Source organism: Ovis canadensis, chromosome 25 (genome assembly GCF_042477335.2).
Source record: "Ovis canadensis isolate MfBH-ARS-UI-01 breed Bighorn chromosome 25, ARS-UI_OviCan_v2, whole genome shotgun sequence".
NCBI classification, from domain to species: Eukaryota; Metazoa; Chordata; class Mammalia; order Artiodactyla; family Bovidae; genus Ovis; species Ovis canadensis.
Genome location: NC_091269.1, coordinates 61,616,096 through 61,643,626, shown reverse-complemented (window position 1 = coordinate 61,643,626; position 27,531 = coordinate 61,616,096). Strand labels below are relative to the sequence as shown.

Here is a 27,531-nt window from a genome sequence, read left to right as displayed (position 1 = left end):
CCTCCATACACCCTCCTAGGTGTCCTGGCCTCTCTCCATCTCTGGCTGCCCTGCCTCCCACTACACACTGACCATCTCCAGGCCTGAGGGTGGCTGGCACCTGACTCCCCTCAGTGCCCACCTACACCGGGCCTATTGTGACATTCCACCAAGGCTGTGGAGGAAGCCCATGCCCACGCCCATGCCCACGCCCATGCCCACGGAAGTCTCAAAGTACCAACTCAGGTGTCACCCTGAAAAGCTTTGCTGACGCCCCACATGGGCTCCTCTGCCCGCCCTAGACTCCCAGAGCACCCCTGCTCGCAACAGTGGCAGAACTGCCCCCGTCGCGCGGCCTCCCACTCCTCCGGGCCTCAGTGAGAGCAGGGGCTATGTCCGGTTTTTCCAGGGGTGCCTGGAGCCCAGCCCTAATGCCTCCCTCGGGACTGAGGGAGGCCGAGGCAGGAGGGAAGGGTGAAGAGTGGAAACAATGACGGAGAAACTGAGTGAGTGAACGGAGGGACAAAGAGAGCGAGGAGGGGTAGCCGCTGAGGTGGCCCCAGTCCCCTGACTGCTAAAACACACGCCAAGTCGAGGACAGGAGGTTCAGGGATGGGTGACGCTCGTGGTGCCCTAGGCGAGTCCGGAGGGGCCAGAGCTGCGGGAGGGCGGGCCCGGGGCGGGGTCAGAGCAGCGGGAGGGCGGGCCCGGGGCGGGGTCAGAGCTGCGGGAGGGCGGGCCCGGGGCGGGGTCAGAGCAGCGGGAGGGCGGGCCAGGGGCGGGGGGCGGGGCGGGCCCGGGGCGGGGTCAGAGCTGCGGGAGGGCGGGCCCGGGGCGGGGTCAGAGCTGCGGGAGGGCGGGCCCGGGGCGGGGTCAGAGCAGCGGGAGGGCGGGCCAGGGGCGGGGGCGGGGCGGGCCCGGGGCGGGGTCAGAGCTGCTGGAGGGCGGGCCCGGGGCGGGGGTCAGAGCTGCGGGGGCGGGCCGGGGGCGGGGAGGGGCGGGCCCCGGGCGGGGAAGGGCGGGTCCGGGGCGGGGTCAGAGCTGCGGGGGCGGGCCGGGGGCGGGGAGGGGCGGGCCCCGGGCGGGGTGGGGCGGGCCCTAGGCGGGGTCAGAGCTGCGGGAGGGCGGGTCCGGGGGCGGGGCGAGGCGGGCCCGGGGCGGGGAGTGGGCGGGGCGGGGAGTGGGCGGGGGCGGGGCCAGAGCTGCTAGAGGGCAAGGGCGGAGGCGGCGGGGACCCCGGGCGCTGGGAGTGAGGAAGCTGCGGCGCCGGCGGGAGAGGTGCTGAGGCGTGCCGAGGCTCCCCGTGCTGGCTGCGCCCGCGCCGCGCGACCCCCGCCGCCCGTTGCCATGCCCTCCTACACCGTCACCGTGGCCACCGGCAGCCAGTGGTTCGCGGGCACCGACGACTACATCTACCTGAGCCTCGTGGGCTCCGCGGGCTGCAGCGAGAAGCACCTGCTGGACAAGCCCTTCTACAACGACTTCGAGCGCGGCGCGGTGAGGGCGCGCGGCCGGGACGGGCTGGGGCGGCCGCGGGGCGGGGCGCGGGCGCGTCCAGGACCCATCGGGGTGGCTGGGACCCCAAGGTTGGGGGCGAGGGGCTCTAAGAGAATCCTTAACTGGGCAAGCGCTGTGACCATTACTTGCGCCCACTTCGTGGGACTCCATAGATGGCACCTCAGCAGTGGGGAGAATGAGGAGGGCTAGGGATCCAGAGACCTGAGTTCCACCAGGGCCTGATCACTAGCTCGCTCCGCCCCCATCCCGGGCGTCAGTTTCCCCAGACGTGAAGTGCAAGTCTAGGAGTCCTGGCTTTGAGTTGGTCTAGGAGTCCCAGCCGGTGGCTCAGTGTGGCACTAGCTGATGTCTCCACACCTGGGCAGCTCACATTACCAGGCCAGGTTCCCAGAGGGATGCGGAGCGAAGGAACGAGAGACCGAGGCCAGGAGAGGACTTTTGCAAACCTGGGGGTCTTCACTGGCTTCCAGTAGAGTGTACACGGGGGGAACACTTACCCCCAGGCTGTGAGCGTTCAGAGGAGGAAGAGGGAGGAGGGCTTCCCCTTTCCCCACCTCACCAGAGGCCCTGGTGACCTGGGAGTACAGGAAGCAAAGGGGCCCTGTGTTGGCTGCACCTCTAGTCTGCGGGGCCAGGCGCTGCAGTGAGGTTTCACTCAGAAGTGGACTCCCAATGCTGATCTGGGCGTGAATTCTAGCCTGCAGCGTTCTCTGTGAGCACAGAGGTGCTCACAACTGGTCCTTACCAGGTGTTTGGTGCCCAGTCCACTGGGTTTATTAAATGATCATTACGTAAGTGCTCATTAAATGTGGTGATAGTCCCAACACACTACAGGTACCCAGAAAATATCTGTTCCCTTCTGCCACTCCCAGTTTCTGATCTGGACCATAAAGATTTAGATTTCATAAAGCTGTCTTTTTACCTCTTCATTATTTTGTTGAACCAAAAGGAATTACTCATAGTTGACTACTTTTGACAGATAAAACTGGCAATTTCATATGGTTCAACCAAACACTTTTTGGGTAATATTCATGAAGCATGTTTTAGGTCTGCAGAGCCTAAAGTCAGCAGTAATAGTCCTCTCCTTTTCCAGGCTGGAAACTCAGAAAGGGCTTGATTCCTACCCAGGAGCCTCAGAACCTTGCTCTATAAGTCCAACTGACACTTAGCCAAGTTCAGTATACTTCTGTGGCTAGAGAGTACCCTTCTGGAAGAGTTAGGCATTGAGTATACGAACTACCTCCTGTTGTTTGGTTTCCCCAGCCAGGCCAAGAGGATGGTGGTGCAGAAGGGCCAATGGATCATCCGTTTGGGGTGATGATACCCTCAGCTATTTCTGAAGCACCATCATTTCTTTCCATTATTTTGTGGATTCCACCAACACGCGAGGAGGACAGGGTGCAGACTGCTTGATCTTTATGATCTGTCTGCAGGGTGTCCATTCTCCTTCATACACTACCCATCGGTGTGTTCCTGCTGTTCAACATGGGCACCTGGGTGTGGCTTCTCGGGAGATAAGGATGTGACCATAACACGGGCGTTGGAAGAGAGATGAAAGCATCCCTCTGTTCATTATTTCATTTGAATTCATTCAAATGACATTGTGATTAAACATCTCGGTGAGAGTCCCAGAAGCAAATTTCAGGAGAAGTTTGCATATCACATTTCCATTGGGGTAAGAGGGGTACTTCAGGAGGGGCACTGCAGGGGACTTGCTGTCTCCAAAGGCTCTTTGAAAAAAATCAGCTTTTGAGAAAGTTCCCGTTGATGCAAAGTTACTCCATAGTGGGTCTTGCACAGCCCAGAGCTACTTCCTCATTCTCCAGCCAATGTCTCTTTAAGGACAATCTGTCCCTTTGGGGTAAAGGTGAGGGAGAAATCTTAGAGGAAATACTTGTGGAGAAGATAATGCTATCCCATTTAACCTGAAAAGCATTACAGTCATTATAGATAATAACAGTAATGGTAACAACAATAAAGACTTTTTCCAGGCAACCAGTTCAGACATTTCCAGGTCATGTCAGGTCAACACCGCACTCCCCTCACTCAAAATTCAGTCCCTGTAATGAACAGGACTGCTTTTTCCCCCTGCAACAAATTCAGTCACAAATCACTGGTTATTCTCATCAGAGTTCTGCAGAGTGATTCAGGACTGGAGTGGGAATCAGAGTCCTTCACAGGTGAGATTCTCCTGTCAAGGCAAATTTCGCAAGTTGGTGTTTCTTTGACTCTGTCCATTTAAAGTAATTCAGGTTCAGGTGGGATAACTTTCACAGATCTGAAGACTTCTGGGAAATCTTAACCTGAGCCTTTTTCATTCCCTGGTAGCACTTTTAGGAAAGCAAAAGGCCATAGGGTGCTGTTTAGTATATCTCCTTGAACGTAGTCAGAAAGTGTGAACAAGTCTTACAGCTTTACTTCTTAAATATTTCCAGTGAATATTCTTACAATATGTTCATGAAGAATATATTGTGGAATACTGCCTTCCCAGAAAGACCATATTACCGAAGAATAAGGGCTTCCCTGGTGGCTCAGATGGTAAAGAATCTGCCTGCAATTCAGGAGACTCGGGTTCAGTCCCCGGGGAGGGGTGGGGGAGAGCCTCTGGAGGAGGAAACGGCAACCCCTCCAGTATTCTGGCCTGGGAAATCTGAAGAAAAAGTATTTCCTTCTGACCCTGTCCATCCTACACCTGCCCTCTCTGCACCATCCGTTCCCTGCGTCCTGCCTCTTCCTCCTCCTTCTCATGCTTCCTCTGCTCCGCTCTCCTCACAGCTCCCCAGTGCCCGGAATCTCTGCCGTCTTTTCTGCTTCAGCTTCTCCCTTCTGCTGCCTCCTAGCTTCCCCCAGTCCCCCAGTTCTTTGCTTCTTTAATCTCCCTAACCACTGCCCCTTCTCTTCCTCTCTCTGCCCTGGCCTCTCCCTTATCCACCCCTTAATCACCTCCCTCTCTCTCTCTCTGCTCCACAGCCCCCTCCTCTCCCTTCCCACCCCCCATCGGCCCCTCGTTAGCCCCTCCACAACAGGCAGTCCAGGCTGGACCACACCATGACTCTCTGTCCTTGCTGTAGCAGGAATCTGGAGCAGAGACAAATGGAACCTTTCTTTAAATGCTGATATAAAGATCAAAACAAAAACTGACCAACTAAGCCTTTGCTGAAATATTCCAAAGCCTTAGAGCTGTGTGTCCAGTGTTGAGTTGAGAGCAACTGGATGAAATCTGCAAGCTGGCCCCTCTCAGAAAGGAGGCTAGTGGATATCAGGTTTCCCTGCCTCCATGTCTCTCTCCAGTGCCTGACTGCGGCACCCACCGCTTCTGCCCCAAGAACTCCATGCACCAGGCTCCCCCCCCACATGTGAATTCCTCACCTCCTTTCCCCACATTCAGAATGCCCTGCGCATTCCCCTTCTCCACTCAGCTCACCTCCAAAATCTTACCAAGTCCTAAGAGCTGCCTCAAATGCCATCTCGCAGGAAGCTTTTCCATGTCCTCCACCCCACTCCACATCACCCTCATACTCCATAGCGGGCCTGAACCTGGGCTCAAAGCCAGGTCACCTGGCTCCCAGACCAAGGCTTTTCCCACGATGCGATCATCGGGAGAAGTGAGAGGAACCCAGACTGGGCCATCACACAGGCATGGGTTCTAATCATGGGGCCACCAGTTACTTACTAGCATGGTAGCTGCCTGACCTCTCTGAGCCTCAGTTTCCAGCTGTAAAATGAGATAATCATCCGCACACGTCCTATATTTACTGTGTGTCATGCCAGCCACTGTTGGCACTGTAGACTGTGCGGAATGGCCATGTGATGTTAGTGAGTCAAGGCAAATGAGTCAACAAACATAGCATCCATCCAGCACCCCGGCCCAGGGAGAGGAGGGAGGAAGGTCATTACACCTCCAGCTCTTTGCGCCTTCCGAAGACCTGACTTTCTGTGTGACGCACAGGACCCTGAGAGCTCCCCGGAGGCCCCCTCTAACCTCTGTGACTCTCCAGCAGGAACTCCCTCAGAAACTAGTTTCCAGTCACCAGGCTTTGTCCCTAGACAGCCCGAGTGAGGGCTGAATTCCTCGGACCCTCGTTCACCTCCTGGGGCACTGCTCCACAGCCAGAGGCCGGCCAGAGGCGCAGGCCTGTCCCGCCCCCTCCCCGTCAGAGAGCATATTGAGTCCCCGTAAGCTGTCCACAGATTCCATCCCAGGTGGAGCTCCAGGGCCTTCCACCAGGTACCTGTAGGGGCCACTGGGGCCAGGGGACCTGAAGGGTCCATTCTCCTGTGGCTGCACATAGGTGGGACAGGGTGACCCTGCTCTCCCTGCCCTCAAAGAAGCTCCTTCGTCTCTTCTTTAGCCGTCACTGCCCACAGCTGGACGTCTGGCCCTCCCTCTGAGAGTCGCTCTGGAGAGGCTCCTGGCCCCGTCCCGCTTCCCTGAGCATGTCCACCTGAGGTGCTCCTGCCTCTCGTTACCGGACAGAGGCTGCTCTCTCCGCCTTCACCTCAGCCTTCCTGCATCAGCCCCCAGACGCCGGCAGCCCCCGCCCCCGCCCCTGCGGAGCCGCAGGGAAGCCACTTCCCCTGGCGCCGGCACCCGGGGCCCAGGACCCGCCGCACCGCACGTGTGCACTCCCCTCTGCTGGGTCTGCACTGCCGCGAGACATCTGCGGGCCTCACTCGGCCTCAGCTGGGTTCTCAGTGAGAAACAGTCTCTGGCGAGAGAGGAGCCAGCCCGTGTGGTGGGTCCTGACAGGCGAGCCAGCCTACCTGTTCTGCTGGACGCCCCACCCTTCAGGCAGCAGAACCCTCCCGTCCCACGGTGTGTCTCGTGAGAGAGCAGGGGTCGCAGACAAGTTCACAGACAACGGTGACCCCCAGGCTGGGGGCGCCTTGGGCAGGGAGGCGGCTGTCTGTACTACAGATTGTTGATCCCTGGGGAGAAGGTGGGAGGGGAGTCCCAGTGAGGGGCTGGATGAACAGAGGAGCTGGGAGGAGGGAGAGGAAAGGACCAGACCACAGGGAGCTGGCAAGAGGCTTCTGCTTTCTGACCATAAGCGTCTAGCATCCACAGCAGCAAAGACACGCAAACAGCTCCCTGTGCTCGGAGCCAGAGGGTTTGCTGAAAATACCCAACTTCCCATAGTCCCCCCAGGGGTGTCCTGGGGTTTGGAGGGCGAGCATGAAGTGGGGATGCACAGGGTCTCGTGCACGGTGAACACCCATCCCCTGCACTTATTCACTATTGTGCTGAGAACTCTTTAAGTTCTGCCACCAAGAAAAAACCTCGGAGATGGGTGAAACCTGGCTTAGAAAGTGCCTCAGATGGCCTTGAGTCTGGGGCTTCCCGAACCTGCTGGTCTTCAGAACACCCGATGCAGTGTTTGAGCCCCAGCCTTCTCTCCCAGCTGCACACATGGAGAGGAGGGCCTCCAGCGGCACTGCCGCCGTGCCAGCTCGTCTTCTGGGGTCAGGAGCCTGGCAGCAGCCCCGGGGTGCCGAGCTGCGCGTGGCCTGGGACAGCAAGGCCAGCCTCCGCCCACCACTACGCCTCCGACGTGGCGGGAACCACTCTTCTGATTTTCTTGGCATCACTGTGGCTCGGAGCTGCGGAGGCCAGGGACGACTTGAATCTGTGGCTGCACTCTCACCCGAGCCTCCTCATTCTCACCCAGTTATCTGCCCCGCTGATAACGAGAGACACATGGGAAGGCTTGGACTGGAAGTCCAGCTCCGCCAGTTGGTAGTGGAAGTGGGACTGAGTCTGACTGTCTGCATCTGAGACACAGGTCATAACCTTCCCTCCTCCCAAAGTGCCTGTGGAATCAATAGCAGCATCAGGGAGCGCTTTGCCAGTTGCCCCTGTGTGTGCGAGGACCAGTTAGCCTCATCCAGCCCTATGGGGTAGCAGGGCCAGCAGCCTGCTGCCCTTGTGAGTGGGGTCAGCTGCAGAGGCCCTCACCGAGCCTGGCCTGGAGGAGGGCGCTCCTGCCTGGAGCCTCCGCCTCCCCCATCCTGGGCCTTGTGAAGACAGCAGGTCTCCCTCCAAGCAGCGCTGGCGCTTACTCACTTCCATCTCCTGAGGGCAGAGTTGGGGGACTTGGCCATCTCTGTCACCCAGGGCACAGCACAGAGCCATGCCAAGGCAGACATCAGCAGACATCTCTGCTAAATGCACCGAGGATGATACAAAGGCTCAGGGGCTCCCAGACTCTGATTCGCCTTTTCTCCTTCTCAGGTGGATTCTTACGACGTGACAGTGGATGAAGAACTGGGCGACATCCAGCTGATCAAAATCGAGAAGCGCAAGTACTGGTTCCATGACGACTGGTACCTGAAGTACATCACAGTGAAGACACCCTGTGGGGATTACATCGAGTTCCCCTGCTACCGCTGGCTATCGGGCGAGGGCGAGATTGTCCTGAGAGACGGGCAAGGTGAGCGGCTCAGGCCCCGTCCACCTCCTGGGCTTCCAGGAAATGAGAGGGTTTGTGGGCCCTCCATCCCCGCAGAACTGTATCCATGGGAATAATAACAACGCCGCCCGTGGCTGAGCACCCGCTCTGTGCCCTGATGCACCTGCGGGAAACATGACTTCCTCTGGGTGCTGAGAAGTCCCAGGCTCAGAGGGTGGAGTGACAGGCTCCAAGCTCCATCCAGCCATGTCCCCTCTCTGCCATACAGTCCTTCAGGGGAAGGTTATGAGCCCCCCACTTTTGTCAGAGGGGACCCAGGATCTCTAGTAGCACATACCCCTAGGACGTGTCCCTGGATGGACAGTTCTCCAGTTTAGTTCTTGGCTCTCCTCTCTAGGAGGTCACGGTGGGGCTTGGGCTCCTAGGGATCCCCCTCAGGCCAGGGAAAGGAAGGGGGTGACCAGGAACGCCTGTGCACCAGCTCGGAGGAATCACGGGCAGGGCCCTTGCTCAGTGTTCACCAGTCATTAAACCTGAAGTCTCACTTTTGTGTTGAAAGAGAGAACTTAAAATGTGCCCTCTTAAGCAAGACCCTCAAATGTGTAGACCCCAATCTGACACTTTCTCGTGAGGCCATTCTTGGTAAGAGACACACAGCTGGCTTGGTTGGAGGTGGAGGAGAGAGAAGCAGATGATGGGGTCAGCTCAGGCCTCTTCCTCTCTGAACAGTGCGCCTCCCCACTGCCTCCCCAGCCTCCTAGCATGATTCAAATCCGTGCCTGGTGCTCTTAAACTCTCAGACCACATCGTGTTGTTTCTGACCTGGAATTTAACTTAAGAAAGAAAATTTCAGGAGCATTTCTGAACTAAATGATTGGGGCAAGAAGGATTTTTACCCTCTGTCCTCATGGCAGGGAAGACCACAAAAGTCATTCTGTCTTTTGGTGGCCACCATGGAAAAGGCTGCAGACAGGGCACTTCTCTTCTACCAAGATTTTTAAATCACGAGCTCCGCTTCCTCCTGCCCGCCCCCCCCCCCGCACCCCCGCCACCCAAGCTGTCAGCTGTGTAGTCCAGTCCTTCTTCCCACAGACCCCAAATCTCTTTCCAGCAAAAGAAAAATACGGCACATTCAAACTGGGATATTTAGAAGGCATAGGCCAGTGTGGAAGGCCGTTAGCTGCTGGTCCTAGAGGGGTGGGGGAGGGAAAAAATGCCAGAGCAATTCAGGAGAGAGTCCTGCAGCCAGAGCTGCCTTGGGAGGAGCTATAGCCCTCGGCAGAGGTGCAGACAGTCTGGGGAGACGCTGAAGAGGCGCGGGAAGGAGTGTCTTCTCCTCACTGCCCCACGCCCTCCACTCTCTAGCTGGGGTTCCCAGTGGCCTGACCCAGTGTGAAGCCCACTGATGCCCTGATCAGGGACCCTCAGGGACAGGACAAGATGAAGGGTGGGTCTGTAGGGGCACATGGAAGCCACCCTGCATGTCTCACCGATCCATTCTCTATAGAGATCTTAGCGGCTTTAAGTAGGCTTTTTATCTTGCTCATGATCTTAGGGGTCAGGAAGTTGGGAAAGGCTTAGCTGGGTGGTTCCTCCATGAGCCATGGGCAGCCACTGAGGGGGGAGGGCTAGAGAATCCGCTTCCAAGATGGTTCTCTCACGTGGATGTGGCTTGAGCTCCAGGGCTCCGTGGTCCCTCGCTCTCCACATGGCGTCTCATATTTAAGGCTTCCCCATAGAGCTGAGACTTCTCACAGTGAGGTGGTCTCAGGGGACTCATGCTTCTTAAGTGGGGGTGGACTTCCAAGAGCAAGGATTCCGAGAGTCAGAGAGTGCGTGCTGCCAGCTTCTCCACACCTGACTCTGGAAACCGGCCCAGTGTGACGCCCACCGCATCCTGTCGGCACAGGGGGTTTCTGGGGGAAGCCGGGACGCTGGCCCTTCTTTCTGCCCTTCTCTGGGCTCATTTCACACATGTGCTTTCTTCACAGCGAAGTTGGCCTGTGATGACCAAATTCACATTCTCAAGCAGCACAGACGCAAAGAACTGGAAACACGGCAAAAACAGTACCGGTGAGTTGTGACGTCAGACCAAACAGCCGTGGAGCCGTGGATTCTCTTGTCTCGGAGGCGTGGCTCTGCCCACAGCTCACGGCCCATCAGTGTTGGCATGTGGTGGCCAGCGCACCAGATCCCTTTGATTCTCCTCAGTCCCCGAGCTCCACCTTACCACCACTCCAAGCAGAGATGGTGAAAGAGCTGGGAAAGGTGTGGAGTCAGCCGCGCTGACATTTAGAAGGAGTGGGACAGCATTCTCTCACTCCCATTGGAGGGGTCACCCCTCACTGTTTCTGTCTTCCCATCATACTTAAGTTATAAACGTGATACATGGTCCATTGGAAAACTGACAAGTCTTTAGCAAACAGACCAAGAAAAAAGAGAGGACTCAAGTTATTAAAACCGAAAGAAAAGAGGGAACATCAGTGCCAACCTCACAGAAATTAAAATGAATGAAAGGGAGTGGCACAAACAGCTGTGTACCAACCTGTTAGGTGGGCAGATGAGGCCCCTCCCCGGTGGCCCAGGGGTTACGACTCTGCATTCCCAATGCAGTGGGCACCGGAGCATCCACTCAGTGGCACTGAATTATGAAGACATGCTAAACTATAGATGAGTCTCAAAGACATGCCAAATGCTATTTACAAAAGGCTCTATGTTATGTGAATCTATTTTTGTGAAATGGTCAGAATAGGCAGGTCTGTGAAAAAACACCAGTAGATTAGTCATCAGCTAGGGCTGAAAGTTGGGAATGGGTCATGGGACGTGACTATCAGTTGGATACGAAGTTTCTTTCGGGGGGTGAAAATACTCCAAAATTAGATTATGGTGGTGGTTGCACAACTCTGAAAATATAAAAACCTTACAATTGGATATTTTTAAGGGATGAACTTTATTGTATGTAAATTGTATCTCAGTATCACTGTTTTTCATGTTTCTGTTTATTTGTTTATTTGGCTGTGCCAGGCCTTTGTACTGGTGCACAGGATCTTTAGTTGCGGCATGCGAACTCCTGGTTGCAGCTTGTGATATCTAGTTCCCCGACCAGGGGCTGAACGCAGGCCCCCTGTATTGGGAGTGTGGGCTCCTACCCACTGGACCAGCATGGAAGCCCCTTAGTACAAGTGTTTCAAAAAATAATGCACATGAGCAAGCTTCACATCTGGAAAGTGATGCTCAGTGGGCTGTATGCAGCCTGTAATTTAATGGGTCATTGTGGAATTCTGAGTAAATGCAGCTTTTATTATCTTTCCATTTTTGTGTGCATTTTTAAGTATTTCCTCAGGATAGATGCCCAGGAGTGAAATTACTACATCAAATAGTAGAAATTATTAGTATATATTGACAAATTTCAAAAATCTTTCAGCTAGTTTTCAGGATCAGTGTGTGGGCATCCATTTCACTTAATACTTGCCAAAGCTGAATAGTATCTTTTTTTTCAGATTTTATTTTATTTTATTTTTTTTACTTTACAGTATTGTATTGGTTTTGCCATACATCAACATGAATCCGCCACGGGTGTACACGTATTCCCAATCCTGAACCCCCCTTCCACCTCCCTCCCCATACCATCTCTCTGGGTCATCCCAGTGCACAAGCCCCAAGCATCTTGTATCCTGCATCAAACCTAGACTGGCGATTCATTTCTTATATGATATTATACACTTATCTGTTAACTTTCCTAATTTGTGAAAGCATCTCTTAGCTCCTGATTCTTCCCCTGCTTCTCAGAGCCCTACTCCTGCACAGTGGTTGAGAAATCCCCACTGAAACCACTGATCCCCCCAGTCTCAAAATTATGTTTAGCTCCCCCTTTCCTTCAAAAATTTACATTTCCATGAAACAGAAGGGAAAATGAAAGAGTCATAGGCATGTGGATATATTTGATATATTATAAAATCATTTTGAATATAAATACGATACAAATAAATATATTACAGAAGCACTGGTGATAAGTAGCGTGGGGCTATTAAGCATCATACAGAATGAAAAGGCAGAGAAAGAGGGAAAGGAGACTACATTGAACTCTACATCATGTTGTTCAGAAAACTTATTTTTGGATTGAGTAGGCTTAAATATTAAAGGCAAAACTGTTAACACTTTTAAACCATAAAAGATTCTTCTTCATGACCTCAGGAAAAAACAGATTTTTCAAATAAGACTCAAAATGCCCTAACCATAAAGGAAAGACTAACCTCACCTATTTCAAAGTGAGGAAGTCCTGTTCCCTACAAAACAGCACAAAAAGAATGAGAAAGCAGTTCACAGAATGATGAGCAAGAATGATTACTCGGTGTGCTCCAAGGATCTCTACAAATCTGCAAGAAGAGGGTTGCCAGTTCAGTAAAAAAAAAAAAAAAAAAAAGGCACTTGCAGTCACGGCGCAAAATGTGAACAGCAAGTATACAAAAAGGTGCTTCGCCTCATTTGTAATCGGAGAAATCAAAAGATCACAGTGAACTGTTGCTACTACTGCTACTACACACACACACACAGGCAGAGCTGAAACAGCTTGACAAGGCCCACGTGTCACAGAAGGCCTGACGGGTGGGAAGGCTCAGGCAGTGCTAACAGGACTAAAAACCGAACAACCTCACACAACACAGTCTCGTAACCTCTGATGGAAGTCAGGCGACATCATGATCTGTGGCCCAGAAGTTCTACTCCGGGATCCAAATCCAGGTGTGCAGCTGCACCTGGACGCGTGTACAGAGACGGCCACAGCAGTGTTATTTATGAGAGCAAAGCAACAGAGACCACCCAGTGTCCATCAACAGTAGAAGAGACGGATAAATTATGATACCTCTACGCTGCAGGGGAGAGCAACGAACTGCTGGTACTCAGAGCAACGTGAACAAACCTCACAAACACAGTGCTGAAGAGCAGAAGCCAGCCACGCGTCTGGTCAGTTCATGAGGTCTGAAATTATATTGTTTAGGGAAACGTGTATAGCAGTAAAACAGTAAACAGTAGCAGGAAGTGATTAACAAAGTTGAGCTGATTGGGGAGGCTGAGTGGGCGTGTGGGGGCTGAGGCTACTGGCAACGTGCTGATTCTTGGTCTGGATGCTGCTTGTGCAAACGTTCTGTGCGTTTTCAGATGTGAGTACGTGTGTGCATATATATGTATGCACACACATATGTTTATATATTCTCTTTCATAGTAAAAAAATTTTAATGAAACTCTTATGATTTTAGTACCACATTCGGGAGAATAAAGGGCTTCCCAGGTGCACACTGGTAAAGAATATGCCTGCCAAGGCAGGAGACACAGGAGATGTGGGTTCCATCCCTGGTTCAGGAAGATCTCCAAAATGGCAACCCACTCCAGTATTCTTGCCTGGAAAATGCCATGAACAGAGGAGTCTGGTGGGCTACAGTCCACGGGGTCACAGAGAGTCGGACACAGCAACTGAGCGTGCGTGTGCACACGGCACAGGCACACGCACTCGGGAGAATAATCTCATAATGCATGTGTAACGTTAGGGATCTATGAATTTGCGACTTGTAGAATGTTTGTGAGTAAGCCTCTCAGCTCAGGCACCATATGAGCTTTGAGACTTTTGTGCTGATGCAGCGCACAGGGCCTTGTCCAGGAGCGCTGCACCGCCCGTTCCCATCCTAAAAGGTTGCTGTTCTCATACCCCTTCCCTTCCCATTTCAACCACAGTGGAAAGCCCCTACAGCAAGCACTCCACATGCTTATAGAAGGAAGGGGCCCTGTGCTATGGTGAGTTAGGCAGCTTCCAGAGAATCTGCTAGTTATGTCCAATTAAGAGAGTAGACAGCAGATTTTATCAGTTCCACGCTAATTCAGACTAAGATGTTAATTCTTATAACAGGCATTTTGTCTTATCCCGATATTTTCCAAAATGCACCCTGGAGTATTGGTCCCCAAACTTTCTCTCCAGAAAAGGATTCCATGGTAAAACAAGTTTGGGAAACTGTTTATCACATTCTCCTCCTGGAGGTCCACAGTGCGCATAAGCACTGAGAATTCTGAGACGTTTTGGGGTAATGACCCCTGGTTGATCTTTTTTAACCCAAGATTTCCCAAGAGAATTTGATGTAGGTCTCAATGTCCTGAAGAAGGAGTGCTCTGTGAAGCTCCTTTGGGAAACACCCCTTCCCCAGGGAGAGGTGGATTCAGTGGTGTGTTGGTCTTATAGGGATGGGGCTTTGGCACAGTCTAGAGAAGCCTGGTGGCGAAGGCAATGGCACCCCACTCCAGTACTCTTGCCTAGAGAATCCCGGGGACAGGGGAGCCTGGTGGGCTGCCATCTATGGGGTCACACAGGGTTGAACACGACTAAAGTGGCTTAGCAGCAGCAGCAGCAGCAGCAGCAGAGAAGCCTGGCGGGCTACAGTCCATAGGGTCGTGAAGAGTCGGCCATGGCTGAGCACACGCACGCACCAACGCACAGGGACACGGGCAGAGGGTGTCCTGATGGGATCGTCTGCTCCTCCCGTAGATCTAGTCATCATTTTTCTTCTTCTTTCTGCTCATCTGCTCTTTTCAGGCTTCCCCCTCGGTTTCCGTTTAGGAAACCCTGAATCTTGCACTGTCTGCGTATTCTTAGAGTTCCTCTTTCACGTGAACCCTCAGGCTTCCAGATAAGAGTTTGAAAGTAAAGTTGACAACTAAGAATAGTCTCCAGCACGCCAGAGGCTGGCAGATTCAGCTGGTTCTCTTCACTCACTCAGCCAAGCTGGAAGGTGGAGAAGCCGCACAGCTCCTGACCCAGCGCCCGTGTTCTCTCACTGGGATTGCCTGTGTGGCACAGTCACACACGCACACACAGCAAACTACAGTGTAGTGGGTTTCATCCACATCATGTAATCGAATCATTCCATGACTTGCTTTTTCTTCCCCCATTATTCTGTTGCAGAGAGCTGCCGATTGATAGGCGCCGTCCATTCATTTCGGAGAAGGCAATGGCACCCCACTCCAGCACTCTCACATTTAGCTTCTGTGTAGCACACGATCGTGTGAATGAACCATCATGCTCCCCCACTGCCCTGCTGGAAGTCTTTAGCCCAGTGCAATATGTTTCCTCATACATCTTGTCTCCTGATTTCTTCAATGAGTTGCTCTAGGGAACAGACATAGGAGCGGGCACGCAGGGTAGCAGACCACATGTTACGTTTTCTAAACATTGCCTATTGTTTTCCAAAGGGGTTCTGCCAGCTTTCACCCCAGGAGCTGTTCCTGAGCTGCCCTTTGCCTGCGTCATCCACCCACTTTACACCTTGAGACATTTTCACCCTTCTCGGTATAACATGTGTGCAGTAGCGTCTCGCTGCTTTCCTCACCCCCTTAAGCTGCCACTGTTTCTTGCTTTATGTGACGGTAGCAGAGTCTATTCAACCGTTCTCCTACTGATGGACATTGGTTTGCTTCCCATTTGTATACTGGATTATATTTTGTATTAAAACCAGTGCTGCAAGAAGCAACCTTGTACAGACATCTTGATGTACTGGTGCTTGAATTACTGTCAGATTAACTTCCAGAGCTCACATAGCTGGGTCAGATCATCATTTTTCACTTTAAGAAATAATGACAAAATTCTCTTCCCAAAATTTCACAGCAGCTTTCAATCTCACCAGCGGCGTATGAAAACATGCTGTTGCCTAACCCTTCACTGATGCCTGATGACATCGGTTTTTCAAATTCTTAACAAAATGAATGGCTCTTACCCTAAAGTAAGAGCCCATTGCTGTCTTAATCTGCATGCCTCTGACCACTGGTGAGTTTAGCCTCTGCTTTGCTTCTTGCTTGGATTGCCTGTTTATGCCCTTTATTTTTCTAAGAGTTTATTATTAATCTAAAGGGGCTCTTCACATATTGGGAGAGTGTCCCTTTGTTATACGTAGAGTGTACATCTCTTATTTTCTGTTGCTCTTGCCACAGATTTCAGCTCTTTATTTTCTTAATATATGCATTCTTTTTCTTTGTAACTTTTGGGTTTCCTGCTTTGCTTAGGAAGGCCCTCCCCATCCCAGGGTTACCTAAGTAGTCATATTTTTGTCTAATATTTTTATAATTTTGTTCTTAACTTTAGGCTTTTATTTCAGCTGCTATGTATTTTTATGCACGATGTGAAATTGGAGTCAGATGTTTCTGGCATCATTTATTAAGTAATGAGCTTCTTCCTGCTGCTTTGGGATGGCGCCCACGGTACATGGAGCTGACGGGGCGACCACGTGTGAGGCTCTGCAGTCAATGCCTGGGCTCAGCCCCACTGACTGCCACCGAGAAAGCTGTTCAGCCTCTTTGCGCCTCGACTGCCCCATCTGTAAAGTGGGAGAAATAATAATACCACCTCGCAGGGTTCTGAATTAAATAGGTTCCACTATGGAAACACACAGACTAGCACTCGACACACAGAGAACACTGGGCAAGTATCAGCTAGTTTCGTGTTATATTCACATACTCTCTTGGGTCTGTTTCTCTACCCCATGGCCCAGCACCATCTTTTGGTGATCAGAACTTTCTAATAAATGTGAATGGTTGTTTTGTTATCTCACTGTTCTTTTTAGTTTTCCATGATGAGAATTGCTTTGAATTACAAATAAATGTGTCCCGTACTGGCATTTTAATAATGTTCCATCTTCCCACCCCCTTAGATCTATCTGATGTCCTTCAATAGAATTTCTAGTTTTATTCATGAAGTGCTTTCACCTTTCCAGTCACTTTATACCAACAGAAACTGTAGCTGTTACCATTCTAAGTGGGATGTTTTTTCCATTTTAAATGAATATTGCTGGGATAAAGATGAATTACTCATTTTCCACTATTTACTTTGTATTGACACCTTGCTAAACTATTTCATTGGTTCTAATTATTTTTAAGTGAGTCTTTTTAATTGCCTGGTTATTTGATCATGTTATAAAAATGATGACACTTTTGTCTCTTAGCTTACATTATTTACATCAGTGATGATTTTTTTCTTATTGCCTGAACAAAGTAACGGTAGCAAGGATGAACATCCTTTCTAAGTCTTAAGGTTTTAGAAAATGCCTTTCATGTTCTTATTTGTTCAATATGTTGTTTTTGATAAACACTCTTTGCTTATTTATTTGCTCAATAGATTTGCTACTGTTTTCTGATAAACAGTAACTTCATGCTTCATTTTAACATCATGTCTGTTTAGCTGAACTTGTTCAATTAGTATGGGACTTCCCTGGTGGCTCAGCAGCAAAGAATCCTCTTGCAATGCAGGAGGGGCAGGAGACACAGGTTAGATCCCTGAGTCAGGAAGATCCCCTGGAGGAGGGCATGGCAACCCACTCCAGTATTCTTGCCTGGAGAATCCCATGGATGGAGAAACCCGACGGGCTACAATCCACGGGGTCACAACAAGCTGGACACTTGAAGCAACTGAGCGCGCACACGCACACTTCCAGTTAATGGATGAAAACGTGGGAGGCATGATGTCCCAGTCCCTGCTTTCCGCACAACCCTCCTCACGAAAGTATTCCTCCTGCCCTCACGAATTCCTTGACTTGATGTAAGAGGCTTAAATGACGATCTGAACAGTGTCCGTTAAACAGCTGACACTGCCTCCCTGTTGGCACCGTGGCCAATGGGAAGCCTAATGACGGTTCGTTAGTTTCCTTTTCCGGAAGCTTGTGAGTTTGTAGGAGCAGCTCCCCTCCTCCCTCCACCTTTCTCCTATTTGGCATTTACAATATAATCAAATATATCTAGGAATGTCTTTTTTTCCTTTGTTATTTTTTCTGTATAGGATTTACTCAGAAAATTGAGGTCTCTTCAGCTTAAGGACGTCTTTCTTGGATTTCTTTGATTTTTACCCCTCCAGATGCTGCTCTCTGTCCTTTGGAGCGCGGGCTCTCCACACAGCGAAGCCTCTGCACCCAGCTTGCGTGTCTCCCGCGGTGTCTCCCATGGGTTCCACTTCTGTGTATGTCGCTGTTACAGTTTCTTCCATTCGGCACAAGGCAGTTCCTGTCATAGAACAGGTGCTCGACAGTTAGATGCTGAATAGATGCTGTCTTCCAGGAGACTGATCAGATCTCACAGTGACTAGTATTCTCTTCCCATTTTTCAGTTCAGAAATCATGTTTTATGGTTGCAGAAAGTCTTTTTAGATTCTAATTACATCTCCTTAAGTTCAAGCTGGTTTTAGAAAAGGCAGAGGAACCAGAGATCAAATTGCCAACATCCGCTGGATCATGGAAAAAGCAAGAGAGTTCCAGAAAAACATCTATTTCTGCTTTATTGACTATGCCAAAGCCTTTAACTGTGTGGATCACAATAAACTGTGGAAAATTCTGAGAGAGATGGGAATACCAGACGACCTGACTTGCCTCTTGAGAAAACTATATGCAGGCCAGGAAGCAACAGTTAGAACTGGACATGGAACAACAGACTGGTTCCAAATAGGAAAAGGAGTACGTCAAGGCTGTATACTGTCACCCTGCTTATTTAACTTGTATGCAGAGTACATCATGAGAAATGCTGGCCTGGAAGAAACACAAGCTGGAATCAAGATTGCTGGGAGAAATATCAATCACCTCAGATATTCAGATGACACCACCCTTATGGCAGAAAGTGAAGAGGAACTAAAGAGCCTCTTGATGAAAGTGAAAGAGGGGAGTGAAAAAGTTGGCTTAAAGCTCAGCATTCAGAAAAAGAAGATCATGGCATCCGGTCTCATCACTTCATGGGAAATAGATGGGGAAACAGTGGAAACAGTGTCAGACTTTATTTTTGGGGGCTCCAAAATCACTGCAGATGGTGATTGCAGCCATGAAATTAAAAGATGCTTACTCCTTGGAAGAAAGTTATGACCAACCTAGATAGCATATTCAAAAGCTGAGACATTACTTTGCCAACTAAGGTCCGCCTAGTCAAGGCTATGGTTTTTCCAGTGGTCATGTATGGATGTGAGAGTTGGACTGTGAAGAAGGCTGAGCGCCGAAGAATTGATGCTTTTGAACTGTGGTGTTGGAGAAGACTCTTGAGAGTCCCTTGGACTGCAAGGAGATCCAACCAGTCCATTCTGAAGGAGATCAGCCCTGGGATTTCTTTGGAAGGACTGATGCTGAAGCTGAAGCTCCAGTACTTTGGCCACCTCATGTGAAGAGTTGACTCATCGGAAAAGACTCTGATGCTGGGAGGGATTGGGGGCAGGAGGAGAAGGGGACGACCGAGGATGAGATGGCTCGATGGCATCACGGACTCGATGGACGTGAGTCTGAGTGAACTCCAGGAGATGCTGATGGACAGGGAGGCCTGGCATGCTGCGATTCATGGGGTCGCAAAGAGTCGGACACGACTGAGCGACTGAACTGAACTTGAGACCTCTCTAGCTCTCTCTCCTTATTCAGAAATTAAATGTCTTTTCTGCCTTTTGCTTCCGCTTCCTTGTTCAGCATGGTCTTCCCGGTGGCATGTGGTTTCTCTTTGCCTGCTTATCTATGGCTGTGACGGTCCTTGGCCCTTGCACAGGTCAGCCTGTCAGGGCTCTCAGGCACCGGTCCTTGAGTGAAAGGAACATAAGCGTTTGGTTCAGGTGCCAGTTGTAAACTGGCTGGCAAACTGCACTGTCTCCATGCACTGACAGGCTGTGGTCTCATGACTGCCCAAGGTGGAAGCATTTTGGAGGCTGGGGTCAGCGGGAGTCAGGGAGGTCCTGAGGAAATGTGCTCCAGGTAAACTCTGCACTTAAAAAAAAATGGGACTCCATTACCTGGCACATCTCCCCTCATTGACTAAGGGCTTCCATACTGAGAAAAGTCCAGCTCCACTAAGCTCTTACAATTGCTTAGAGCCCCTGGACTGCCAGTGGCTAAGAGAAAATGTTTAGTAATGTTTAAACTGATTTGACCAATAGTAATTGGTGGCACAGTGATAAAGAACTTGCTTGCCAATGCAGGAGACACAGGATATGGGGGTTCAATCCCTGGGTCAGGAAGATCCCCTGGAGGAGGAAACAGCAACCCACTCCTGTATTATTGCCTGAAAAACCTCATGGACAGAAGAGCCTGGCGGGCTACAGTCCACGGAATTGCAGAGTCAGACATGCCTGAGCGATTGAGCACGCATGCACCCACAATTGATAGTTAACACCAGCGGGGCTACCAGACGACTGTCTTAGTTTTAGACATATATTGGAGATGCCTTGGAACGTTTTTTAAAACAAAGGAAAAAAATCAATGAATTGGTTGATATTTGTGCATTCACCTGCATTTTTAGTCTGGTTAATGTCCAGGCAATTGTGTTAATACAAACAGCAAAAGTAGAGGCTTTCTTAATGTCGAGGAGAATAGAACATTGTAAGTAAATCAATAGCAGGAAATGCAGGGTTCTCTGCAACAGAAAACACTTTTCAAAATGCACCCTAGTGATTATAAGAGTGCTCATATCCAATTCCTGTTCACCTCTAATGATAATAATGAGAGGCTTACTGGAAAACAGTTCAGTTCAGTCACTCAATCGTGTCCGACTCTTTGCGACCCCATGAATCGCAGCATGCCAGGCCTCCCTGTCCATCACCAACTCCCAAAGTTCACTCAGACTCACGTCCATCGAGTCCGTGATGCCATCCAGCCATCTCATCCTCGGTCGTCCCCTTCTCCTCCTGCCCCCAATCCCTCCCAGCATCAGAGTCTTTCCCAATGAGTCCACTCTTCGCATGAGGTGGCCAAAGTACTGGAGTTTCAGCTTCAGCATCATTCCTTCCAAAGAAATCCCAAGGCTGATCTCCTTCAGAATGGACTGGCTGGATCTCCTTGCAGTTCAAGGGACTCTCAAGAGTCTTCTCCAACACCACAGTTCAAAAGCATCAATTCTTCGGCGCTCAGCCTTCTTCACAGTCCAACTCTCACATCCATACATGACCACAGGAAAAACCATAGCCTTGACTAGGCGGACCTTAGTCGGCAAAGTAATGTCTCAGCTTTTGAATATGCTATCTAGGTTGGTCATAACTTTTCTTCCAAGGAGTAAGCATCTTTTAATTTCATGGCTGTAGTCACCATCTGCAGTGATTTTGGAGCCCAATAAATAAAGTCTGACACTGTTTCCACTGTTTCCCCATCTATTTGCCATGAAGTGATGGGACCAGATGCCATAATCTTCATTTTCTGAATGTTGAGCTTTAAGCCAACTTTTCCACTTTCCTCTTTCACTTTCATCAAGAGGCTTTTTAGTTCCTCTTCACTTTCTGCCATAAGGGTGGTGTCATCTGCATATCTGAGGTTATTAATATTTCTCCCAGCAATCTTGATTCCAGCCTGTGCTTCTTCCAGGCCAGCGTTTCTCATGACGTTCTCTGCATAGAAGTTAAATAAGCAAGGTGACAATATACAGCCTTGACATACGCCTTTTCCTCTTTGGAACCAGTCTGTTGTTCCATGTCCAGTTCTAACTGTTGCTTCCTGGCCTGCATATAGGTTTCTCAAGACGTAGGTCAGGTGGTCTGGTATTCCCATCTCTTGAAATTTTCCACAGTTTATTCTGATCCACATAGTCAAAGGCTTTGGCATAGTTAATGAAGCAGAAATAGATGTTTTTTCTGGAACTCTCTTTCTTTTTCTTGTGTTTGGATGTTGGCAACTTTGAACTTTCTTGCTTTTGGATGTTGGCAGTTTGATCTCTGGTTCCTCTGCCTTTTCTAAAACCAGATTGATTGCTGAAGCCTGGCTTGGAGAATTTTGAGCATTACTTTACTAGCATGTCAGTGCAGTTGTGCGGTAGTTTGAGCATTCTTTGGCATTGGCTTTCTTTGGGACTGGAATGAAAACTGACCTTTTTCAGTCCTGTGGCCACTGCTGAGTTTTCCAAACTTGCTGGCATATTGAGTGCAGCACTTTCACAGCATCATCTTTCAGGATTTGAAATAGCTCCACTGGAATTCCATCACCTCCACTTGCTTTGTTTGTAGTGATGCTTTCTAAGGCCCACTTGACTTCACATTTCAGGATGTCTGGCTCTAGGTGAGTGATCACACCGTTGTGATTATCTGGGTCCTGAAGACCTTTTTTGTACAGTTCTTCCATGTATTCTTGTAATACCTTCTGCTTCTGTTAGGTCCATACCATTTCTGTCCAAGGGTGAGCCCATCTTTGCATGAAATGTTCCCTTGGTATCTCTAATTTTCTTGAAGAGATCTCTAGTCTTTCCCATTCTGTTCTTTTCCTCTATTTCTTTGCATTGATGGTTGAGGAAGGCTTTCTTATCCCTCCTTGCTATTCTTTGGAACTCTGTATTCAGATGCTTATATCTTTCCTTTTCTCCTTTGCTTTTCACTTCTCTTCTTTTCACAGCTATTTGTAAGGCCTCCTCAGACAGCCATTTTGCTTTTTTTGCATTTCTTTTCCATGGGGATGGTCTTGATCCCTGTCTCCTGTACAATGTCACGAACCTCTGTCCATAGTTCATCAAGCACTCTGTCTATCAGATCTAGGCCCTTAAATCTATTTCTCACTTCCACTGTATAATCATAACAGGTTTGATTTAGGTCATACCTGAATGGTCTAGTGGTTTTCCCTACTTTCTTCAATTTAAGTCTGAATTTGGCAATAAGGAGTTCATGATCTGAGCCACAGTCTGCTCCTGGTCTTGTTTTTGCTGACTGTATAGAGCGTCTCCATCTTTGGCTGCAAAGAATCTGATTTTGGTGTTGACCATCTGGTGATGTCTATGTGTAGAGTCTTCTCTTGTGTTTGCTATGACCAGTGTGTTCTCTTGGCAAAACTCTATTAGCCTCTGCCCTGCTTCATTCTGTATTCCAAGATCAAATTTGCCTGTTACTCCAGGTATTTCCTGACTTTCTACTTTTGCATTCCAGTCCCCTATAATGAAAAGGACATCTTTTTGGGGTGTTAATTCTAAAAGGTCTTGTAGGTCTTCATAGAACCATTCAACTTCAGCTTCTTCAGCGTTACTTGTTGGGGCATAGGCTTGGATCACCATGATATTGAATGATTTGCCTTGGATCATTCTGTTGTTTTTGAGATTGCATACAAGTACTGCACTTTGGACTCTTTTTTGTTGACCATGATGGCTACTCCATTTCTTCTGAGGGATTCCTGCCCATAGTAGTAGATATAATGGTCATCTGAGTTAAATTCACTCATTCCAGTCCATTTTAGAAGCAGAGACATTTCTTTGCTGACTAAGGTCCGTCTAGCTAAGGCTATGGTTTTTCCTGTGGTCATGTATGGATGTGAGAGTTGGACTGTGAAGAAGGCTGAGCGCCGAAGAATTGATGCGTTTGAACTATGGTGTTGGAGAAGATTCTTGAGAGTCCCTTGGACTGCAAGGAGATCCAACCAGTCCATTCTGAAGGAGATCAGCCTTGGGATTTCTTTGGAAGGAATGATGCTAAAGCTGAAGCTCCAGTACTTTGGCCACCTCATGCAAAGAGTTGACTCATTGGAAAAGACTCTGATGCTGGGAGGGACTGGGGGCAGGAGAAGAAGGGGACGACTGAGGATGAGATGGCTCGATGGCATCACGGACTCGATGGACGTGAGTCTGAGTGAACTCCGGGAGATGGTGATGGACAGGGAGGCCTGGCATGCTGTGATTCACGGGGTCGCAAAGAGTCAGACATGACTGAGCGACTGAACTGAACTGATTCCTCGAATGTCGATGTTCACTCTTACCATCTCCTGTTTGACCACTTCCAATTTGCCTTGATTCATGGACCTAACATTCCAGGTTCCTATGTAATATTGCTCTTTACAGCATCAGACCTTGCTTCTATCACCAGTCACATCCACAACTGGGTATTGTTTTTGCTTTGGCATCATCCCTCAGTTCTTTCTGGAGTTATTTCTCCACTGATCTCCAGTAGCATATTGGGCACCTACTGATCTGGGGAGTTCCTCTTTCAGTATCCTATCATTTTGCCTTTTCATACTAATCATGGATTCTCAAGGCAAGAATACTGAAGTGGTTTGCTGTTCCCTTCTCCAGTGGACCACGCTCTGTCAGACCTCTCCACCAGACCCTCCCGTCTTAGGGGGCCCCACACGGAATGGCTCAGTTACATTGAGTTAGACAAGGCTGTGGTCCGTGTGATCAGATTGGCTAGTTTTCTGTGATTATGGTTTCAGTATGTCTGCCCTCTGATGCCCTCTCGCAACACTTACCATCTTACTTGGGTTTCTCTTACCTTGGACGTGGGGTATCTCTTCACGGCTGCTCCAGCAAAGCGCAGCCGCTGCTCCTCACCTTGGACGAGGTCACCCCTCCTGACCTTGAATGTGGAGTAGCTCCTCTCGGCCCTCCTGCACCCGTGCAGGACGCCTCAAAAAACACTGGGAATTTTGTGATGGTAAAAGTGCAAGATGATAGTAAAGGGCTGCAAGACCTTTAATGACCTGTAACTCAATGTTTTACTTCCCTCTCACAAGAGAGATTAAAAAGAAAAGATAATTAGGAATACAAATGGAAAAGCTGAAATCCCAGAATGTAAATTTTGGTTTTAAAGCAAATATAAGGTCGTTCTCCCTGCCCTAAAGAAGTTAACAGATTTTTGGTTTGGTTTGCTTCTGTAGTAAGCAAAAAGAGCATTTTTAAAAGACTTAGAGAATTCTCTGGCAGTCGAGTAATTAAGACTCTGAGCTTCCACTGCAAGGGGCTGGGTTTAATCCCTGGTTGGGGAACTAAGACCCCGCAAACCATATGACATGGCAAAAAAAAAAATAATAATTTAAATGCCCAGTGCTGCAGGATAAATTTCAAGGACAACAGACTCTAAACCTTTGGGCGGTGGGGTACATGCCCGTGTTTGGGGGGAGCTCTTTTGACTAGCAATGTCTGAACCCGCTATTGGCAGCTGTCTGTGCCTGGAGGTCCTTGCCAGCCACCCTGCTGCCTGTGCCCCGTGTGAAGGCATGACCACTGTCCCCTTTCCCCTGACCGCCACACACGATACAAGGGTGTTGACCAGGCTGGTGAGACACTGGATGTCCAGGTCAGATGTGGGGACAGCCTATACCACTTCCAACTCCAGTGAGCAGCAAGGCACTCACTGGGGGCATCGCCCTGGAATGTCACCCCCCAAAAATGAGGTCTTCTGATGCTCTCTGTATGCACCTACCATCCAGTCCTCTGCTGGAAGCCCAGCCTCAGGTTTAGGAGACCTTAGGCCTCCCACTGGGAGGCTCAGCACTCAGCAGGGTGGGGGGCTACCTGACCCTGGGAGGCATCCCAATACCTCACTGGGCACACGCTCAGCCACAACGCGGTCACCTGATAGGCAGTCTTCAGCCTGAGGGGCCGGTCCAGAGGCCAGACACTGAATCCTGTTTTTTCTCCTCCCCTTTCACACTCAGATGGATGGAGTGGAACCCTGGCTTCCCACTGAGCATCGATGCCAAATGCCACAAGGACTTACCGCGAGATATCCAGTTCGACAGCGAGAAAGGAGTGGACTTTGTTCTGAACTACTCCAAAGCGTAAGCGAGAACTTGAGCAGCTGGGGCCGGAGGCAGGACTCCCATTCCTCCCCTCATGGGGGTCTCGGGCTGAGGGGGCAGCTCTGCTGAGCAACTCCTCCCAAATCACTTGATTACCTCCTGGTCATAGCATGGATCCTGAACACACAATCCCAGGGGAACCTGTATGTAAACAAAGTTACAGCACACAGGACTCTAAATGCCAAACAGAGCTGTTTTCAGCCCAGAGTGAGGGTCTTTACCTGGAGTGTTTCATCTCTCCGTGGACCAATTCCAGGGTAGACAAGGCGTAAGCTGTCCCCTGACTGGCAGGGTCCTGCAGTAATAAAGGCCAGCAGGCCAGATGGCTCACGCGCGTCTCTGTTCGTCTTTCACTGCAGCCCCATGAGGCGGGCACAGTTCTTAACCTCGTTCTGCAGTTGGGGAATCGGAAGTCAGATACTTGCCCGACAGCTCCTGCTGATAAATGGCAGCGATCTGACTTATGTGCTCCTTCTTGGCAGCTGAATTACTGACGGTTTTCAGAGACTCCTCGGGTGCTTGTTACCAACATGGAGGCCCACCCCGGGGCTAGTGAAGGGGTCTTTGAATCAGTACACTGGCACTTTAGGGAATTCTCCCAGTCATGCTAATCTGGAAGACCCTAAATCCACGGATGTGCTCCCTGACCAAGCCTTGGACTGCCCCGAGGCGCTTCAGCACCTCCTGGTGCCGGCCACTGCCTACCGCCAGGGAGAGTGTCCGCAGGTGGGCCCTCGCCTCGGCTCGGCATAACCAGGAGGCAGACAGGTTGAGAAGTGCTCATTTAGTTAGCCTCTGTGGCGACGTTTGCTTAGCTGCAGAGCTTCTCCCCTCAAGAAGTTACCGTATTTGGTCGAACTTCTGCACCTCTGTGAAGAAAGGGTGGGAGGCCGCACCCCCAGGTCTTGCTCCTGGGGACATTTGAGAAAAACCCTACACAGACACACACACAGCCTGACAAGCAAACTCTGCAGGGAACCCCTAATATCAGAGAGACCCAGAGATCCAGTTTATCTGTCTTCCTGAGGCTGCGTCTCTGGGAGGAAGAAAGTAATAAGGGCCTGCCGCCTGCCACGCCCCTAGTCAGTGCCAGGCTGTAGCTGTGGGTGCTTTCTCCATAGAATTGTCTGCTTTAGCCTTCATGGCGACCCTGGGGGGAAAGCTATTAATCTATTAAAATTATAACACATGTTATCTCGTCTCTAATACCCTTTACAAGCAAGAGGTCACCTTTTCTAGAGCCTGGAAAGCAGTGGCCATTTCAGATTCTAGCTGCGCCATCTTGGGAGAGGTTTTTAAGTTTCCTGACTTAAAGGTTCTCTGACTATGAAGTAAGGCCGATGCTGCCTAACGGCCAGAATTGTTGTGAGACTGAAATGAAGTCACGCAGGCACTGCCGCTGTGGGGAGGTCTAGCACACGGTAGGGTGTGGCCTCTAGTAGCTCCGTCTGGGTGACTGGGGGGCCTCCTCCTCCTTCCTGAGCGCAGGGAAGGAGACGCCACCCAGGGCCCTGTCACTGCCCGTTTGCCGGCTCCTCTGGGCTCCCTCCACCCCCGTGGAAGCTGGCCCAGAGCAGGCCATCTGCGGCTCAGCCTTTGACAAATGTTTATTGAGCTCCTGGGAGCGGGGGCCTGAGACGAATCAAAAGCAGTCCAAGAAGCTCACAGTGTAGTGGAGACAGAGCTGTGGGCGGCTCATCGCGATGGCACCGGATGGGTATTCCTTAGGAAAGGACCACTGGGGAGGCGGGAGGCAGGGAGGGAGCTCGGAGGCAGCATCAGGCAAGAGCTTTCTGAGAGGGAAGCCTGACCCGGGTCTTGAAGGCTGTGTAGGAGCTCACCAGGCTGACTGCAGGAGGAGAGGGGTGGCATTTGGGCAGCGACAGCTCCATGACCCGTGAGGATGGGCTGGGGGCCTGTGTGGGGCAGTGGGGCTGGGGCTGCCAGTGCAGGGAATGGGGCAAGGGTCCCAGCCTTTACTGGGATGAGGCTGCAGGACTAAGGGTTTGAAGCGCCCTCACCAGGGGCGAGGTCCCTGGGGGTCAGTGTTTCAGTGTCAAGGAAAGAGAAGCTGCTTTGTCAGATGCTTTGGGGAGGTGAGGGGAGTT

At 50.5% G+C, this 27,531-nt stretch overlaps 1 protein-coding gene across 2 annotated transcripts in view; it reads left to right on the top strand.

The window, feature by feature from the left end:
• The first annotated feature begins 903 nt into the window (after positions 1-903).
• ALOX5 (arachidonate 5-lipoxygenase) overlaps positions 904-27,531 on the top strand; it is a 47,031-nt gene continuing 20,403 nt past the window's right edge. Inside the window, exons 1-5 of one of the 2 annotated variants that reach the window (XM_069572324.1) lie at positions 904-927; positions 1,197-1,476; positions 7,730-7,928; positions 9,899-9,980; positions 25,280-25,402. In XM_069572324.1, the coding sequence (XP_069428425.1) occupies positions 1,327-1,476; positions 7,730-7,928; positions 9,899-9,980; positions 25,280-25,402 (554 nt within the window). In that variant the 5' untranslated portion in view covers positions 904-927; positions 1,197-1,326. Of the gene's footprint in view, positions 928-1,156; positions 1,477-7,729; positions 7,929-9,898; positions 9,981-25,279; positions 25,403-27,531 lie in introns of those variants that run through there. The other variant, XM_069572323.1, reaches the window with a different exon arrangement.